This window comes from Mustela nivalis (genome assembly GCF_964662115.1).
Source record: "Mustela nivalis genome assembly, chromosome: 11".
NCBI classification, from domain to species: domain Eukaryota; kingdom Metazoa; phylum Chordata; class Mammalia; order Carnivora; family Mustelidae; genus Mustela; species Mustela nivalis.
In genome coordinates, this window is record NC_139030.1 from 20,968,606 (window position 1) to 20,988,373 (window position 19,768).

Here is a 19,768-nt window from a genome sequence, read left to right on the forward strand (position 1 = left end):
CATTCTGAACTCTAGATCTGACATCTTACCAATGTCTGTATTGATTAGGTCCCTAGCCTTTAGTACTGCCTCTTGTTCTTTTTTGGTGGTGAATTTTTCCACCTTGTCATTTTGTCCAGGTAAGAGTATATGAAGGAGAAAGTAAAATACTAAAAGGGTGGCAAAGACCCCAGGAAAGTACGGTTTAAACAAATCGTAAGAGATCCCAAATCGTGGGGGGGGGAGAAAGGGGATAAAAAGAGGTTCAGGGGGGCGCCTAGGTGGCTCAGTGGTTTAAGCCTCTGCCTTCAGCTCGGGTCATGATCTCAGGGTCCTGGGATTGAGCCCCGCATCGGGCTCTCTGCTCAGCGGGGAGCCTGCTTCCCACTCTCTCTCTGCCTGCCTCTCTGTCTACTTGTGATCTCTCTCTGTCTGTCAAATAAATAAATAAAAATCTTAAAAAAAAAAGAGGCAGGGAAAAAAAAGAAACTATTAAAAAAAGAAAATGAATAAAGAAAAAATACAAAAAGGAAAAAATATATATATATTAGATAAACTAGTTTAAAAACGTTAAAAAAGAAAAGGGTAAACATTAAAAAAATTTAGCAGAAGAAGAAAAAAAAATTGAAAAAAAAATTAAATTAACTGCAAGACTAAAGAATCATGGGGAGAAAGCCAGGAGTTCCGTGCTTTGCTTTCTCCTACTCTGGAATTCCGCCATTCTTCTTGGTATTGAACTTGCACTCCTTGGTAGGTGAACTTGGTCCTGGCTGGATTTCTTGTTGATCTTCTGGGGGAGGGGCCTGTTGTGTGATTCTCAAGTGTCTTTGCCCCAGGTGGAATTGCACCGCCCTTACCAGGGGCCAGGCTGAGTAATTAGCTCGGGTTTGCTTTCAGGAGCTTTTGTTCCCTGAACACTTTCTGTAGAGTTCTGGAGGATGGGAATGAAAATGGGGGCCTCCCAGTCTCCGGCCTGGAAGAGCCGAGAGCTTGGGGCCCCACTGCTCAGTGCACCCTCAGAGAATAGCGCCCAATTACTCCCATCTCCCTGGCCTCCGCCTGCGCTCCGAGCTCTGAGCTCACCAAGCCTGTGACCAGTTCAAGGTAACCCCAAGCTGAGAGCTCACTCCTCGGCTCTGTCTCTGTAGCCGACTTCCCCATTTTAATACCTGCAAGCTCTGCGACACTCAGACACCCTCCATCCTTCCGTGACCCCGCGGGACCTGGGGCCATGCTGACCCCACGTGGGCTTCACCCTGGTTTAGCCTCTGGAGTGATGTCCCTCAGTGGAAGACTTTTTAAAAGTACTGATTTTGTGCTCCGTTGCTCTGCTGCTTGCCGGGAGCTGGCCCCTCCCCCCAGGGTCTATCTTCCCGTCGCTTTGGATTCACTTCTCGCCAGTCCTACTTTTCAGAAAGTGGTTGATTTTATCTTTCTAGAATTGCTGTTCTTCTTCTTTGATCTGTAAGTGTTGGATTTGTAAGTGTTTGCAATCTTTAGATAAGCTACCTAGCTGATCTCCTGCTACCTAAAGTAGTCTCAGCCTGCTACTTCTCCGCCATCTTGACCTCCACACTCAACACATTTTTGCATATTGATTTTGTATGCTACAACTTCACTGGATTTGTTGATTCCTTCCAACAATTTTTTGGTGGAGTCTCTAGAGTTTTCTATATGTAATATCATATCATGTGAAAACGGTGACAGTTTTACATCCTCCTTTTTGATTTGGATTCCTTTTATTTCATTTCCTTGCCTAATTGCTCTGGCTTGGACTTCCAATACTATATTGAATACAAGTGGTAAGAGTGGGCCTTCTTACCTCCTTTCTGACCTTAGGTGAAAAGTTTTCAACTTTTCACCCTTTGAGTATGATGTTAGCTGTGGCCTTATTATAGATGGTCTTTATTATGTTGAGATACATTCCCTCTAACACACACTTTGTTGAGTTTTTATCACAAATGGATGTTGAATTTTGTCAAGTGCTTTTTTTTTTCATCTACTGAGGTGGTCATATTTTTGTCCTTCATTTTATTAATGTGGAGTATCACATTGATTGATTTGCAGATGTTGAACCACCCTTACATCCTTGGAACAAATCCCACTTGATCATGGTCTATGATCCTTTTAATGTATTTTTTAATTGGGTGTACTAATATTATGGTAAGGATTTTTGTATCACTGTTCGTCAGAGACATTGTAATTTTCTTTTCATTTGGTGATCTTGTCTGATTTGGGTATTAGGGTAATGCTGGCCTTATAAAACAAGTTTATGTGTTCCCTCCTCTTCTATTTTTTGGAAGAGTTGGAGGGCCAGCATTAATTTTCTTTAAATATTTGGTAGAACTCACTATTGAATCCATATAATCCTGGACATTATTGATTCAAACTCCTTACTAGTAATTGGTCTGTTCAGATTTCTATTTATGTCTCAGTCTTGGTAGGTTGTGCATTTCTAAGGAATTTCTTCTAGGTTGTTCTATTTGTTGGTGTTCAATTGCTCACAGTAGTCTCTTACAATTTTTGTATTTTTTTTCTTTCTTTTTTTTTTTTTTTTTGTCAGAGAGCGAGCGAGCAAGAGCGAGGGTGAGCGCACAAGCAGGGTGAGCACACAAGCAGGGTGAGCAGTAGGCAGAGGGAAAAGCAGGCTCCTTGCCAACCAGGGAGCCTGATGCAGGGCTCGATCCCAGGACTCCAGAATCATGACCTGAGCTGAAGGCAGATGCTTAACCGGCTGAATCACCCAGGCATCACACGATCCTTTGTATTTCTGTGCTATCAGTTTTAATGTCCCCCATTTCCTTTGGATTTTTTTTTAAAAGATTTTATTTATTTGACAGACAGAGATTACAAGTAGGCAGAGAGGCAGGCAGAGAGAGAGGAGGAAGCAGTCTCCCTGCTGAGCAGAGAACCTGATGCAGGGCTCATTCCCAGGACCCTGGAATCACGACCCGAGCTGAAGGCAGAGGCTTTAACCCACTGAGCCACCCAGGCGCCCCTTTACTTTGGATTTTGAGTCCTATTTTCTTGGGGAGTCTGAGGATTTGCCTTTTGTTTTCTCTTTTCAAAATCCAGCTGTTACACTGAGGTTTTCTATTGTTATTTTAGTCTTTATTTCCTTCCTTCTACTAACATTTGTTTTCTAGTTCTTTGAGATGTGAAGTTAGGTTGTTTATTTGAGATCTTTATTTCTGGATGTAGCTATTTATTCCTATAAAGTTCCCTCTTAGAAGCACCTGACCTGCTCAGTTGGAAGAGTGTGTGACTCTTGATCTCCGGGTGATGAATTTGAGCCCCATGTTAGGTGTAGAGATTACTTAAATTAATAAAACAACAAAAAGGGGCACCTGGGTGTCTCAATGGGTTAAGCCTCTGCCTTCGGCTCAGGTCATGATCCCAGGGTCCTGGGATCGAGCCCTGTATCAGACTCTGCTCAGCAGGGAGCCTGCTTCCCCCTCTCTCTCTGCCTGCGTCTCTGCCTACTTGTCTGTCAAATAAATAGATAAAATCTTAAAAAAAAAAAAAAAGTTCCTTCTTTGAACTGCTTTTGCTGCATTCCATAAGTTTTTGTATGCTGTATTTCCATTTTCATTTCTCTCAAAGTATTTTAGAATTTTTTTACTTCTTCTTTGTAATTGGTTGTTTGGTAGCATGTTTAATCTCCACATATTTCTTGATTTCCTAGTTTTTCTTTTTTAAAGTTTTACTTGAGAGAGAAAGAGATTGAGGGAGTGAGCAGTGGTGGGGGTTAGGAAGAGAGGGAAAAGCAGACTCCTTGTGGAGCAGGGAGCCCATCATGGGACTCAATCCCAGGACTCTGGGATCACAACCTGAGCCCAAGGCATAGGTTTATCTGACTGAGCCACCCTGGCATCCCCATTTTCTTCTGTAATTGATTTCTAATTTCACAATGTATTATGGTCAGGAAAGATGCTCAATGATTTTAATCTTCTTAAATGTATTGACTTATTTTGTTGCATAACATGATCTACCCTGGAGAATGTTCCCTTTGTGCTTAAGAAGAATGTATGTTATTACTTTTGGATGGACTATCCTGTGTATGCCTGTTAAGTCCATCTGGTCTAATAGGTCTTTTAAAGTCAATGTTTCTTCACAGGTATTTTGTCTGGATTATCTATTCACTGATCAAAGTGGGTACTGAAGCCTCCTTACTATTATATACTGCTACCTATTTTTCCCTTTAGTTGTGTTAATACTTGGTTTATATATTTAGGTATATATATATATTCTTATAAAGGTACTCCTTTATATATTTAGGCACTCCTATATTTGCACATTTTCCCCCATGTTTCCTGGAGGTATTTCCATTTCAAACATACAGGTTTACCCCATTTTTGTTTGAGTATCCTACAGTACAGCTGTTCCACAATTTATGTAGTCATTTCCCCATTGATGGTATCTGTGATTTCAAGGGAAATACATTATAGATCAGTTACCCTATAACATTCAAGTCTTCCAATTCAGAAACATGTTACAGGGATGCCTGGGTGGCTCAGTTAAGCTGCTGCCTTCAGCTCAGGTCATGATCCCAGGGTCCTGGGATTGAATCCCATATCGGTCTCCTTGCTCAGCAGGAAGCCTGTTTCTCTCTGCCACTGCCTGCCACTCTGCCTGCTTGTGCTCTGACAAGTAAATAAAATCTTAAAAAAAAACAAACAAAACCCAACCACACACATCTATCCATTTACTTAACATGTGTCTAATTTCTTCATAAGGATCTCAATACATGCTCCATCATCCATTAGCCACTTTACCTCCTTGACAAGTAACATGCAAAAACTGAGGCTTTATTTATAGTAATGACATCACTATGCTCTGGAAGCCCCTACCCAAATGGCAAATTTGGTAAGAGAATTCACCAAAATACTCATCTTTCCTATGCTTCAAATTCCCTTTTAGGTAAATATTTGATCAAATTAAAGTTCAAATTTCTGTCAGTCGGCTTCCCCCCCCCCCCCCCAGGACCTCCCCATCTCATTTTATCATGGTGGGAGTCAGGACAGAGAGGGCTTGTTGCTGTCCCAAGTTTCTACTAGCTGTTACCCAATGTCCTGCCTGTTATTTGTCTGTGCCTTATGCTAGCATCTCCTAACTGCCTCAATAGGAAGCTTGATATCCTATACCCTGGTTTCCTCTTCCCCACAGCTTCTTCCTTCATTAGTTAGGAACGTATCTTTGGCAGAGGAGTTTATAGTCTGCATCTGCTAACTGTGCAATTTCTCCATCCATTCCCAGTTCTCCTCACTCTATTGTTTTCAAGCCACTGGAGAGTGAAGTTATTATTAGTGAACTCACATACAACATGTAAACATTCCCCAACTAGTCCTGCAGGCCCCCAAATGCCATCTGTTGTTAAAAGGTGCAACAGTGTGAACTGCTACATCATGAACATTCTAATGATGAGAAAAGTAGAATAAAGTTTTAATTTTTATAGACTGTGCTAAAAAATAAAACGCAGAACTGGACTTCATTTTGGAAAGTAATCCCTAAAGCCCCTTATCCAGTCATACGAATTCTAATAAGGACTCCTCACAGGAACCTTATCTTAGAGGCTTACAATGCTATACACTTCCACCCACCTGCCTCACATTAAACAAAAGGGAAAGACTCATGTTTGTGAGTACAACTGCGCCCCCTCCACCAATAATTCAAGTTTGAACTGTGTGGGTCCATTTATACACAAATTTTTTCCATAATTATATTGGAAAATTTTTTTAGAGATCTACAACAATTTGAAAAAATTTGTAGACAAACTTTGTAGCCTGGAAATACTGAAAAAATTTAAGTTAAAAAATGTATTACTTTAAGAATATAATATATAATACATATAACATAAAAAATGCATGTTAGTCACCTATATAAATTATTAGTAAGAATTCCAGTCAACAGTAGGCCATTAGTAGTTAAGTGTTTGGGAAGTCAAAAGTTATACACAGAGTTTTGACTGTCTGGGAGATCTGGTGCCCCTAACCTCCATGTTATTCAAGGGTCAACTGCAGATGAAAGCAGTAATTAGAGAAGGGAGGAAATAAATCCAACAGACAACGGCAGGACACAAATGTTTTATTCTTATACAAAAAAAACAGTAGCTGGCAAGTTATTCACATACCATAGAAGTACTGGACCTTTACCTATACATGTGAAAACACGGTCTTGCTTACAGAAAGCACACACTGGGTTCCAACTTCATTTAGACAAGAAACATAGTTTATGTTAATATAAAGCACATTATAGGAATATGACACTCAGGACACCAACTAGGCTCTTATTCCTCCAAATAAACCTTCCTGAACCCTTGCTCCCAGAAACATTTCTCTTGCTAGTAGAGCTACATCCGGACTCCAGGCCAAGAAGTAGGGGCCACAATCTCTTGGTTAATTACTTTCAATATTTCAGTCTTCAAGCAAGTAATTAGGATTAACTACCAAGTAGGGATCTTCTTCATAGCTCTCACTTCCTTCTGTGGAGCCTTTTAATCCAGCTTGGGTGAGCTCAATTAGAACATGGTCCTGTGAACACAAACATTTGTCTTCAGCTTTCCAGCAATATTGTAAAAATTCCCCCATCCATAGAACTTGACCCTCCTGAGTGTTTGGTATTAGCATTTTCTTCCATTTCCCCTTCAGAAGAAGTTAGAAGAAAAAGGACTATCCCTGAAAATCTTTACCAAGATTCTGTTAAAACTCCTTTCCCACTAGGATACAGACCTTTTCATACCATAAACCTCTTCTGAAAAATTACAAAATACACAGATAATCTCAGCAGACATTGTGATTTTAGTAAGGCTTCCTGGCACACTACAGCTTGTAAATATAATTTCAAAAAAGGTAAGACAGGGGCACCTGCATGGTTTAGTCATTTAAGCGTCTGCCTTTGGCTCAGGTCTTGATCCCAGTCCTGGGATCAAGCCCCACATCAGGCTCACTGTTCAGCAGGAAGCCTGCTTCTCCCTCTCCCTCTGCTTGCTACTACCCCTATTATTCACTCTCAGTCTCTCCCTGTCAAATAAATAAATACAATCTTAAAAAAAAAAAAAAAAAAAAAAAAAAAAAAAAAAACATACAATGCATGAAGTTTAAGATTATGCAACTGCAAAATCCTCTTGATAAATATGCTTATCATTGTTTATCACTAAGTGTTTTAATTTCACTTATGTTAATTTTTAATCACTGGCCACTGAACTCTTTCATATACCATCCATTCATAATTCAGTTAGAAGTAGAACCTAAAGATAATTAACATGGAAAAATTTTCACTCAGAGCTATGAGCTAATAAAAGGTAGAATATGCCACATGTACCTATAAGTCACTCTAAAATACCCAAACAAATGAGGGGCACATGGGTGGCTCAGTTGCTTAGGCATCCAAAGACTTTTGATTTCAGCTCAGATCATGATGTCAGAGTTGTGACATTAAACCCCAGATCAGGCATGGAGGCTGTTTAAGATTCTCTCTCCTTCTCGCTTTGCCCTTCTCCACCCCCTCTCCCCCCAGGGCACATGTGTGTTTGTGTTCTCTTTCTCAAAAACCGAAACAAGACAAACCCACAAAGGAGAGGGACTGCCTGCCAAGCCCATAGAGAACTCACGAAATAGTGATTTGATCCAAAGAAGGCAGAAATGCTCCACAGTATGAGCACTATTGTCACTTTCAAGAGCTCACTTTATGTATTAACACACCCTCACAGTGGGGAACACTTCATCAGCACAGTATAATCTCTCTAGTCTTTTGTAGTGAGCTAGCTCAGGTGGTGTAAACTTAAAAATGTAGCCCCAATTTAGATCAGCTAATTTCACCACGTGTCCCAATGTGGATTTCTTGTGTGGGTCGTTTTATCTTACACTGATCCCAGGAGACACTAGGGAGGGAAGGACTGGCCTGGTGCAAACATACTGCCCAGCAGAGAAAGACCTTTGAATGCACACCACCCCAATTTAGCTTTATTTTCATAGATATTATTAAATTCTGATCTGAGTAGCTGTTTTCAACAGGCCTCCTCAAATACATAACCACCTGTAATCATACACTCATATCTACTTCCACAAGTAAGTGACTTTGCAGATGTCACAACCCTGATATGTGACATCCATAACCCTGATATGTGACATCCATAATATTTATACAGTGGACACTAAAGTAAACTGTAGGATAGCCGAATCTGCCATTTAAACACAGAAATTCAGTCATTCAACAAATATTTGACCTTTCCACATACCAGGCACCACAACAGATCTTGGGGATATAGTAGTTAACAAAACAAAGTTCCTGCCCTCTTGGTGCTTGCATTCTAATGAGACAAACTGAACACCTACCACCAGACAATGATAAGCACTATCAAGTAACAGGAAGCAAGATCAGGGATTGCTACTAAGGAGGCTCTTATTCTGACAGCCCAGGCAAGAATCACCTCTTTGAGGAGGTAACATACGAGCAGACATCAGAATGGAAGAGGGGATCTGGGTAAAGAGACAAAGGACAAGTGAAATGTCTTCATGTTTGGTGTGTCTAAGAATAGCGACAAGGCCACCACCCCTGCGGAGCAACAGGAAGAGTCCTATGCAATGAGGTGAACAGGGGATTTGATTGTGTAAGTTTTGCAGGCCATGGTACGGAGACGAGATTTTATTGTAAACATGAGGGAAGGACTGGAAGGTAGGGCCCTAAAACATTTTGATTTGTTAAAAGATCTGTCTGGCTGCTGGACACGGAGCCACTAAACAGGAGGACAGTTAAGATGCTCCTGTCAAAGTCTAGGCAAAGTAGCTAAAGATGTAAAGGTGGGGAGAACAGAACACAATACACATACTGAAGGCAGGGCTCACACAGTTTGCTGCTAAAAGGAGAAGCTATGAGTGGAAATTGGAATCACGGATGATTCTAAGGTAGAAGGCTTAGAACAAGTAAGTAAATGGGAATCCTGCGGGGGTGGGGGGAAGAACTGTTTTGAACACAGTGAGTGTGAGATGCCTACAGTTCACAAGAAGGCAGCTGGCTAGACATCTGGAGTTTAAAGAAGAGGTTTAAGAGCTAAATCTGGGAGTCATTAGTGGATGGGTTTAAACTCATAGAACCAAACAAAATCACTCAGGTAATCCATGTAAATAGAGAAGAGGTCTGAGGACTGAAATAGCACTCCATTTAAAAAGTTACAAGATTTGAGAAAAGAGACTAAGTGGAAATAACTAGCAAGATAGGAGAAGAACCAGGAGAATATGATGACTTAGAAGGAGCAATCAAAAGTGACAAGTGTTGGGGCGCCTGGGTGGCTCAGTGGGTTAAGCCGCTGCCTTCGGCTCAGGTCATGATCTCAGGGTCCTAGGATCGAGTCCCACATCGGGCTCCCTGCTCAGCAGGGAGCCTGCTTCCCCTCCTCTCTCTCTGCCTGCCTCTCTGCCTACTTGTGATCTCTCTCTGTCAAATAAATAAATAAAATCTTAAAAAAAAAAAAAAGTGACAAGTGTTACAGACAGGCTGAATATAGAGAATGACCAACTGATGTGAGGAGGGAGGAGGTATGCCTGTAATGGTCCCATATGAGAGTGGGAGAAGTCACAGCACTGGGCAGTGCCAGTGTGAGGTTGTAAGATGCAGTAAACAACGGTCCGTTTGAGATTAGTGGTCATAAATTTAAAGTAAGACATGGCCCGTGATTTGTCTGTCTTTCTCCAGATACTTTTAACTGCTCAGATGCAGTATAGTGGAAGAATTATATTTAACCAATGTAGGGTTTTCACCAATCAAGTAAAACAGAGATTACAGCTTAAAGTTTGAGAAAAGAGTGATCATTGGGACAGACCACATGTAAGCTCAGTGATGTAGAAGGATATGGGGAGAAGAAACAGTAAAGAAGAGATGGGGGTCAGAATGCTTGCAGGTTTACGGCTAAGGGAGTAGAAAACATTAGTTAAAAATGCTCAGTAAGATCCGAATTCCACCTTCCCAGATTTAACTTAGGTTCTGCTGTTTCAGCAGAGGAAAGAAGTCAATTAACCGCTGTAAATTCTCTTTTTTAACAACTCATAATTTTGACTAGATCCCAAGAACACACAAAAAATGAACATTTATGAACCAGAGGTATAAGGCATGGACTCCCGCCCTCATTAATAATCACGCAAGAGTAGTTCTGTACATACATAGTGGGTGAGTCGATGAATGACTTTCTCTATGATTCTCTTTTTATTTATAAGTTCCTCTTCAGAATCTATTTCTGATTCGATTTCCTTCAAGTACCAGTTAACAAGCTCACTCCTCTTTAATGCCGACTCATCCTCTTCTGCAACAAAAAATACATTTCAAAAGGATTAAATTTTCCTTCTAGCAAGCTATATTGCCAATCTGTAGGGTTTGCATATACAAGATAATGTACAGATTAGATAACCATCAACCTGTCAGAAAGTGTATCTGCTAAAGTAGGATTTGCAATGTTTCAGCATAAGCTTGAAATAACCTGTCATATTACTTGTATTAAATTATGCTTCACTTTATCCTGAGGAAAAAAATCTAATAAAATAGAGATTATAAGAAACAAGTTTCTAAAAGCTATTAGGATTTCAAACTATGAACATGTTTCCTTCACCTTCTATGCTTCATCACCCATGCGAACGTTTGCCAACAGCAGCTGAAAGCATAAATTAGCAACAGCAACAAAACTTCTTAAACATAACTCTTCCTTTTGGAACAAGGAAGACTTTATGCAGCTGGGATCAGCCAAGAAATGTACTCAAAATAAAAAACTACCAATTTATTTCAGCAAGGTCTATCTACATTGGATGACTGTCTACTTAAGAGTTCAAAGCAGAACTTAAATGTCATAAGAAAAGCTGGAACTTGGATAATATAACTACTATAGAAACAAAGTATAATAAAAGAAAACTACTTAGTCTTGACTCTAGCGATTGCTAATAAAATATAAAATCAAGACAAGAAAATTCCAGCTTTACTGACAATGCCTTTGAAAAGTTTTACTCTGCATGTACTGAAATTTCATTATCTAAAATGTTCTTGGTAAGTGACCTTCTTGGTTTAAAGTTGTGTTCCCTGTACAGGGCACCTGTACAGGGTGGCTTAGATCAGTCCCACATCCCCACATTGGGCTTCCTGCTCAGTGGGGAGTCTGCATCTACCTCTGCCTCTCCTCCCAGCTTGCGCTTGTGTTCTCTCTTGCAAAGATAAGTTAATAAAATCTTAAAAAAAAAAAAAAAAAAAAAAGTTGTGCTCCCTGTGCTAGACTAGACTGCCCACCTGAAGACTGAGAATTCATAACTTACTTGACTGGGTGAACAGTATCTTTTTTTTTTTTTTTTAAAGGAAGACCTAGCAGAATTTGTCTGTGGAATGCATATAGTGTCCGGGTGCTAACCATATCTCTGTTTGATTAATGGTTTGCCATGTTTAAAATTCAGTTGCATGGTAAGGAGAAAAATGAAATACAATGTGAACACGAGAAGATGTGAACTCCCAAATGTTTTCATGTGAGAAGAGGGTGGGGCTAACACCTGTCTGTCCCAGTGGCTCTTCACTGCCTTCTCTCTTTCCTCCCACTGGCCTACAATTCTAAGGAAACAAGGGCAAAAACTACAGGGCTCAAACCTTTAGTAAGACAATCTCTACTGTTCTCTTCTTCCATCACAGGCAGGATACTGAGGAGAGTATATGTAGGGAAGACAGCATTTTAAGTAAGAACTACCTGATGGCTAACCACCAAATGAAAAGTTTAAGTTCAGCCTCTTGATTTCATCATTTTCCCTTCTGCCTGGGGATTAATGATAGGCATGTTAGAAAAGCATAGTAAAACAGTCAGGGTAGGAAGCGTACTAGGGCGCCTGGTTGGCTCAGTGGGTTAAGTCTCTGCTTCGGCTTGGGTCATGATCTTGGGGTCCTGGGATCGAGCCCTGCATCAGGCTCTCTGCTCAGTGGGGAGCCTGCTTCCCCCCTCCTCTCTTCCCCCTCCTTACTCCCTGCCTACTTATGATCTCTTTCTCTGTCAAATAAATAAAATCTTAAAAAAAAAAAAAAAAAAGGAAGCGTACTAGTTTCAGATATCACACTTTACCTATGGAGAAACAAGGATTTTAGTTACTTCATTTTTAGTAGAAAATAACTGGCTAATATGGTCCTTTCAGTTCAATTACTTGCCTATGAAATATAAGTAACCTAGAGTCCATCCATTTGAAGTAAAGTTATTCTAAGGAACACTGATTTTGCATCTGTATAAACATTTGCTAAGTGCTTCTTTACATATTATCAGATCCCAACTTCTGCTTCCCAGAAATATTAAAATGGGCCAAGAACATTAAACAAATGACCTTTATCTGACAATGAACCTATGGGTAAATGTTCAGACTGTCAGATATAATGATATCCCAAAGATTTTCTTTGCCAAAATGAGCTTGTATAACAATTTATTATGTGACAAAACAAATCTTTAGCAAGAGAATTGGTTTATGCAAATAAAACTTACATAATGACTGAGCATGTGCACACACTAGGTAGAGCCTTACCTTCCTCCATCTTCCTGAGGTGAAGCACAATTAGGTTAGAGATTCGGCAGTACTCAGGGAAGCTCAGCCTTAAGGATGCTTTAGGAACCAAATCCTGGTTTATGTCTTCACTGTGGCCATTGATTCCATTCACAGGAGCAGGGCTGTCAACATGACCTAAGTGAAATTATCAACCATCTGAATCTTGTTTTTGTGCCTCCAACACTCCCCTCTCAAATGTTTATAAGTATATTACATCTGTTTTAATAATAACTTCTAAACAAGCATATAGTTATACTTAGTATTTAGTAATTCTACAAATAAATTAGAAGCAAATTTGTAAATGTTACTAGTGAAGACAAAACTAATTTGGAAGGGGTTGCTTAAGTGGCTTAGTCGGTTAAACGTCTGACTCTTGATTTTAGCTCAGGTCATGATCTCAGGGTGGGGAGATTGAGCCCCCATGAAGGACTCCATGTGTGCAATCTCCTTAAGATTCTCATTGTCCCGGGACGCCTGGGTGGCTCAGTTGGTTAAGCAGCTGCCTTGGGCTCGGGTCATGATCCCGGCGTCCTGGGATCGAGTCCCATATCGGGCTCCTTGCTCAGCAGGGAGCCTGCTTCTCCCTCTGCCTCTGCTGCCACTCTGCCTGTGCTCGCTCTCCCCTCTCTGATAAATAAATAAAATCTTAAAAAAAAAAAAAAATGGTTCTGGGGATTAGCTTTAAAAAAAAAAAAAAGATTCTCACTGTCCCTCCTTCCTCCTTGTTTGGGTGCACTCTCTCCAAACAAAAACAAAACAAAGAACAAACAAAAAAAACTAAATGGGAAGGATGGCAGATATAAAGATTTCATGATCTAAAAGTTCATTTGCAATATTATACACAAAATTTAAAAACCTGGTATTTGTCTGGTCCAGTGTACTCAAGAACAAGTGTTTAATTCAAAAGCAAAATAACAATAAATAAGGCTGGGGAATTAGGTCCACTCTCACCATTTTGGTGTATTTTCTTTCAGTCTTTCAAGCATATATATTTTATATTAACTATTTAATTGTATTTTACTTTGTAAGAAGTATAATTCAATATCCATTTTTCCCCCTTTTGCTATACAACAAGTATACTTTTACCATAACATCTCAGAGAACACTTTGGTCCCTAACTCCGGAACAGTAAATAAGAGTCTCACCATTGATACCATCTGGGCTCTCATCTACCTCCATCTGGGCCTCTTCTTCTTGATCTAAATTAACATCAGGTGTTTCTACTCGGATGATTGACTTATTCAGTAACCTGAAAGCTTCCTTCACATGTTTTGGCTGGACCTAAACCAATCAAGAGGAGGTAAATCAAGAAAGTCAGTGTTCTTCATATACTACACAGATTTTCTCCGTACCAAATCATAGTAGCATTTTAGTTTTCTCACACACACATAAAACATGAGTTAACACCATAAATTCACCAGAATGGCTTAAAAAGACTAGTAATATACAGTATTGAAAAGAATGTAGAACAACTTTCATTCACTGCTGGTGGGAACGCAAATTAATACAACCACTATGGAAGCATTTTGGCAGTCTTTACTGAACTGAACACACGTACGACCTATAACAATTCTACTTCTAGGTGTATACCCAACAGAAATGTACACACACCTGTATACCATATAGACCCAAAGACATGTATATCCCACTAGAACCCAAATCGGAAACTATCCAAACATCCATTAACAAAAGAATAGGTGTTTGGGGCGCCTGGGTGGCTCAGTGGGTTAAAGCCTCTGCCTTCAGCTCAGGTCATGATCCCAGGGTCGTGGGATCGAGCCCCGCGTCGGGCTCTCTGCTCAGCGGGGAGCCTGCTTCCCCTCTCTCTCTGCCTGCCTCTCTACTTGTGATTTCTGTCTGTCAAAAAAAAAAAAAAAAAAAATCTAAAAAAAACAAAATAGGTGAATCATTGTGACATACTGACAGAATATTACACAGCAATGAAAATGGGCAAACTACTTCTACACAAAACCTGGATGACATCTTACAGTGTTAATGCTGTAAGGGGGGACATATTCTATGACTGCGCTTAAATAAAGTAATGGTTATCCTTAAATCCTCAAATATATGGTCAAATTATTTTTGACAACAGTGTTAAGACCACTCCTTGGGGAAAGCAGTCTCTTCAAAAAAAATGATACTGGGGAAACTGGATATCTTATATAAAAGAATGAAGTTAGACCCCTACCTTATATCACATAAAAAGTTAACTCAAAACAGAATGAAGACCTAAAACTATAAAACATATGTGAGAAAACACAGGAAAAAAAGCCTCAGGACATTGGATTTGATAGTGGTGTCAAAAGAACAGTCAACAAAAGGGAAAAATGACAAAGGAAATAATATACAATTCAAAAACTTCTGAGCATCAAGATAATCAACAGAGTAAAAAAGGCAACCCACAGAATGGGGTAAAATATCTGCATGTTAGATATCTGATAAGGGATTAATATCTAAAATATATAAATACCCATGTTCATTGCAGTATTCACAAAAGTCAAGAGGTGGAAGTGACCCTAATGTCCACTGATGGATCAATGGATAAATAAAATATGGTACACAGTATCCTCTCTTATTCTCTGGGATTATGTTCCAGACCGCAGGGGATCCCTAAACTACAGGTAGTATTTAACCTTACTTAAACTGTTTTTTTTCCTGTCCATACATACCTATGATAAAGTTTAATTTATAAATTAAAATTATAAATTGCAAATTAAATTAAATTAGGTACAGTAACAGCTTAACAATAATGAATAATAAAATGGAACAATTACAACAATATACTATAATGAAAGTTATGTGAATGTGGTCTCTCTCAAAATAACTTACTACACTGTACTCACCCTTCCTGTGATGTGATGATGTAACTAGTCTTCTACTGACTTTCTGACAAAACTTCAGGAGGATCACCTACCTCTTAATGGTAACTCACCTCAATATGTACTCTATAATGTACCAAATGATTATTTCATATTAATCTAACTGTATTCAATAAATGCTTAACAGCAACTTTCAAGGGAGAAATCCTAGCATCATGTATCCTATGTGCATTCAACTGTCATCCCAAAGATAAAAACATGCTTATAAACCAACAAATCAATTGCACTTTCCTCCCATTATTAAAGTGACTTTGATACCTCGTCACAGCAGTGCATTCGAGCCATTGCTTCAGAGAGACGGATCATGCTCTCAAGCTGTCGCACTGTAATCCTCCATGAAGACTTGGTTACTCCAGAGCCATCCCTCTGGCGGAGACGTTTATACTGTTCCACAATGAAATCCTCTGACTCCTTAGAAATCTGTTTTAGAACATCCCCAAAGTCAGAGCTTTTCTACTTAATGGGAGCTGCATTAAACATAAGTTTAAGAGCCTTCCAGGTTAAGACACTCTGGAGAACTGAAAGGGTCAAACTTTGAAGTCAACAAAGAATTAACACTGAAATGCATTTTATAAGAAACTAAACTAAGGACACCTGTGAATTTCATATACTAATTTTATAAACAGGAATACAACAGGGTAGTTAAGCAAATGCCATTTCTAAAAGACATAAAACAAGCTGAAGCAGTGGAATAGGATGTAATACCTTTTAAGCCCAAGATACCAAAGCTCATTAAACAAATTAGTGCTCAAACTATTCTTGAAACTCAGTTAATTAACTTATGCTGTCTTTGGGGAAAAAGAGGTCTATACACATGCACGTACACACCAGCTGTTTCAGTAAACCTTATTATTTGTTGAATAACAACAACAAAGTGAGAATACTAAAAGAATACTCAGTTTTTCAGAGTGAGGAACTCAGCCTAATTAAAGAAGCCTGCTAAGGTCACAGGACCGGTTACCACACAGTCATAGAGAACAAAAGCCGCCTTCAACAGACATGACCAATAACCCTTACTTTTAAATGTCTCATTAAGCTTCTTTCAGGACAGTGAGAATCAATCCCATATTGTGGAAAATCAGTGAAGGTGACAGATAATTAAAATCTAAAAGGAATTCCCCAAAGTTGAAGCAGACAATTGTGTAAAAACTTTTTTTTTGGTATTCAAAAAAAAAAAAAATTTTTTTTTTTGGTATACTGTTTTAGGAAAATGTTGAAAAACACAAATGGATTATGAAGTTTACTTTTAAAATAAATGTCCTGGATCCAGTACAGATCCAATTAAATGAACTACATCAATTACTGTAAAATATTAAGCCACGTTCATCACAATGACCTAAAGGAACCCAAATTTCTCCTTAGAGAAAGATTCAAGAACATTCAGTAGACTATTGATTTGAGCTCATGTAATTTTAAGATTCTTAGGAATAACGGCTGAAATAAAAGTATGTTCTACTTTATTTGGTTATCCAAAATTCTTCACCCATTAAAAATTTTTTATTAGCACCTAACAAGAAAAAGAAAATTATTCACATTTTAAGAAAATTTCCTCTTCTCAACTCTCTGAAGAAACATTGTTCTCAAAACAGAAAATCTCAAAAAGAAAAAAATAACTACAGGTTCATTTAATTTCCACAGAACCCTTTTTAATGCCCTCTTAAATACCCTATTCCAGTACAAAAGGCCAGTTACCTTGGGTTTAAACTGTCTTGCAAAGAGAAGATATCTCCTGATATCATCAAGAGAATAGACACGATCAATCGAATCCTCAATTCTTGAATGCAAGTCTACTATCCGTCTGGCAATAGCATAATCTGTAACCTAATTCAGAAGAAGAAAATCACTTTGGTCAGTCACAACAATATCCACTCCAGATGATCCCTGGCATTAATAAATTACTTATAGCTAAAAACAAGCTCTAATGTGCCACTAACAGCTGTAAGTTTCTGAGCAAAGTTTGGTACCAGTTTCATTTAAAATCAAAAAGTTTAATACATACATTTGCCCCACTCTAAGAATATTCTTGAAGGAATTAACGGACTTTAAGATTTCTTGGATGCTCCGTATATCCACACTGTTGCCTTAAGTTTGTCAAGAAGCATTTTTTAAAGAAAAGATTTTATTTATTTATTTGACAGAGATCACAAGAACGCAGAGAGGCAGGCAGGCGGGGCTCGATCCCAGGACCCTGAGATACCTGAGCCAAAGGCAGAGGCTTAACCCACTGAGTGACCAAGGCGCCCCTGTCAAGAAGCATTTACTCATGTAACCCTCACAAAAATCTTATTAGGTAGGTAATATTGTCCTTATTTTACATATAAGTAAGTTGAGGCCCAGAGAGGTAAAATAGCTTGTCTGACATCACAATACATAATGGAGCCAGGATTTGAACAGTCTAGGTTCAGAGTTCATGCTCTTAGCCACAACATTATACAGCCACTTGTGACTATATGAAGATAATCAGAGAATTGTTATTAACATAAAAAAAGGGGCACCTAGGTGGCCCAGTTGGCTAAGCGTCTGCCTCTAGCTGAGGTCATGATCCCAGGGTCCTTGGATCAAGTCCCACCTCTGGTTCCTTGCTCAGTGGAGGGACTGCTTCTCCCTCTGCTTGCTGCTCCCCCTGCTTGTGCTCTCTCTCTCTTACAAATAAGTGAATAAAATCTTAAAAATACACACACAGACGCACTAAAAATAAGCAACTTTCTCTCCGACAGTACAAAAAAAGCACCAAATAGATATGTTAATATGTGAAATAATGGGAACATGGGTCCTACATGCATTATTCTATTTCTTGCAACTGTTTTTTAAGTTTGAAATTATTTTCCATTAAAAAGTTTAAAAGCGGGGCGCCTGGGTGGCTCAATGGGTTAAAGCCTCTGCCTTCGGCTCAGGTCATGATCTCAGGGTCCTGGGATCTAGTCCCACATAGGGCTCTCTGCTCTGCCGGGACCCTGCTTCTCTCTGCCTGCCTCTCTGCCTGTGATCTCTGTCAAATAAATAAATAAGTAAAATATTAAAAAAAAAAAAAAAAAGTTTAAAAACTAAATTAAAGAATCACATATAAACAAAAATATATGAAAATCAGACAACACCCAGCTATGAGGGTAGAGATGGGAAAGGAGGAGGACTGGGTTAAATATTTACATGGACTTGTGAAGGGAAAAAAACAAAACATAAAAAACTAAAGATCCCCAAACATTCATATAATGGAATACAGCTTTTATTTAGATAATAAATGCTTTAAGCAAGAGGTAATCATTTTATCTAATCTAATGTAGGACTTTCGTGCTCAGTGATTAACAGTATAGCCCATAATGTTAGCTTCCATATAATGTCATTTTGTACTTCTGTGCACATCTGAGCTGTGCAATGTGGCTAAATATTTAAGTCTAGGTATAAGTAACTTTAATAACTAACCAAGTAAATCCATAAGTTTATAGCTAACCTTAATACATTCAAGAACTGGATGGGAAGATAAAGGAAGATAAATGACTCATTTGTCATTTTTTTGTCATTTGTCATTGATTTGGTGGAAAATACTTCTTTGGTATCCCAATTTTCTCTAAGCTTACTTAAAAACAAACAGACAAACAAAAAACCAGAAAAAACCAACACCCAACCAAAAAAATCCCTCTCTTTAGGAGTATAGCTGGGAGTTAACTGTAATATGTTTCATCTCTTGAGAATTAAAAAAAAAAACAGAGGTGCCTGGGTGGTTTAGTCGGTTGAATGTCTGCCTTTAGCTCAGGTCATGATCTCAGGGTCCTGGGATTGAGCCCTGCATTGGGCTCCCTGCTTGGCAGGGAGCCTGCTTCTCCCTCCCCTGCTCCCCCTACTTGTGGTCTGTCAAATAAATAAACAAAATCGTTAAAAAAAAATAAATAAATAAAAAACAGTAGCAAAAACAACAAAAAACTCCATATTCCTTAACATAATTAAGTGGAACCAGCAATTAAAGTGACCTTATTTTGATGTGCTTAATAAAGATTTTTCCCAATCTTGCGCCATTCTGAGAGAAATGAAAGTCAGTGCGAACGTACGCACCAGCTGTTCGAGAGTACATCCTACAGTCTTGTCTCCTTCAATTAATCAAACTGGAAATAACAAAGGAAGCCAACAGTGACAGTTCACACAGTTACCTCATTGCATTCATCCACAAGTATAAAGAAGAGATCAAATCGGGACATGATGGGAGCTGACAAATTTATATTTTGTTTCAAAGATTTTGATCTGTCATAATGCCCACCAATTGGATTTGCTGCTGCCAAAATGGATGTCCTGGCATTCAGAGTAGCCTGACCACAAAAGAAATCATTGTTAAAGGTTTAAAAAGACATCTGGAATGGCCAATAAACACAAGACAAA

The 19,768-nt window shown here is 38.9% G+C and overlaps 1 protein-coding gene across 1 annotated transcript in view; it reads right to left on the bottom strand.

Moving 5' to 3' along the window:
- Nucleotides 1–6,046: 6,046 nt before the first annotated feature.
- MCM6 (minichromosome maintenance complex component 6) overlaps nt 6,047–19,768 on the bottom strand; it is a 36,619-nt gene continuing 22,897 nt past the window's right edge. Inside the window, exons 11-17 of the mRNA XM_082689329.1 lie at nt 19,543–19,698; nt 17,093–17,221; nt 15,659–15,820; nt 13,667–13,802; nt 12,501–12,656; nt 10,134–10,273; nt 6,047–6,509 (exon numbers count right to left, since the gene is read on the bottom strand). Coding sequence (XP_082545455.1) covers nt 6,393–6,509; nt 10,134–10,273; nt 12,501–12,656; nt 13,667–13,802; nt 15,659–15,820; nt 17,093–17,221; nt 19,543–19,698 — 996 coding nt within the window. The 3' untranslated portion in view covers nt 6,047–6,392. The remainder of the gene's footprint in view (nt 6,510–10,133; nt 10,274–12,500; nt 12,657–13,666; nt 13,803–15,658; nt 15,821–17,092; nt 17,222–19,542; nt 19,699–19,768) is intronic.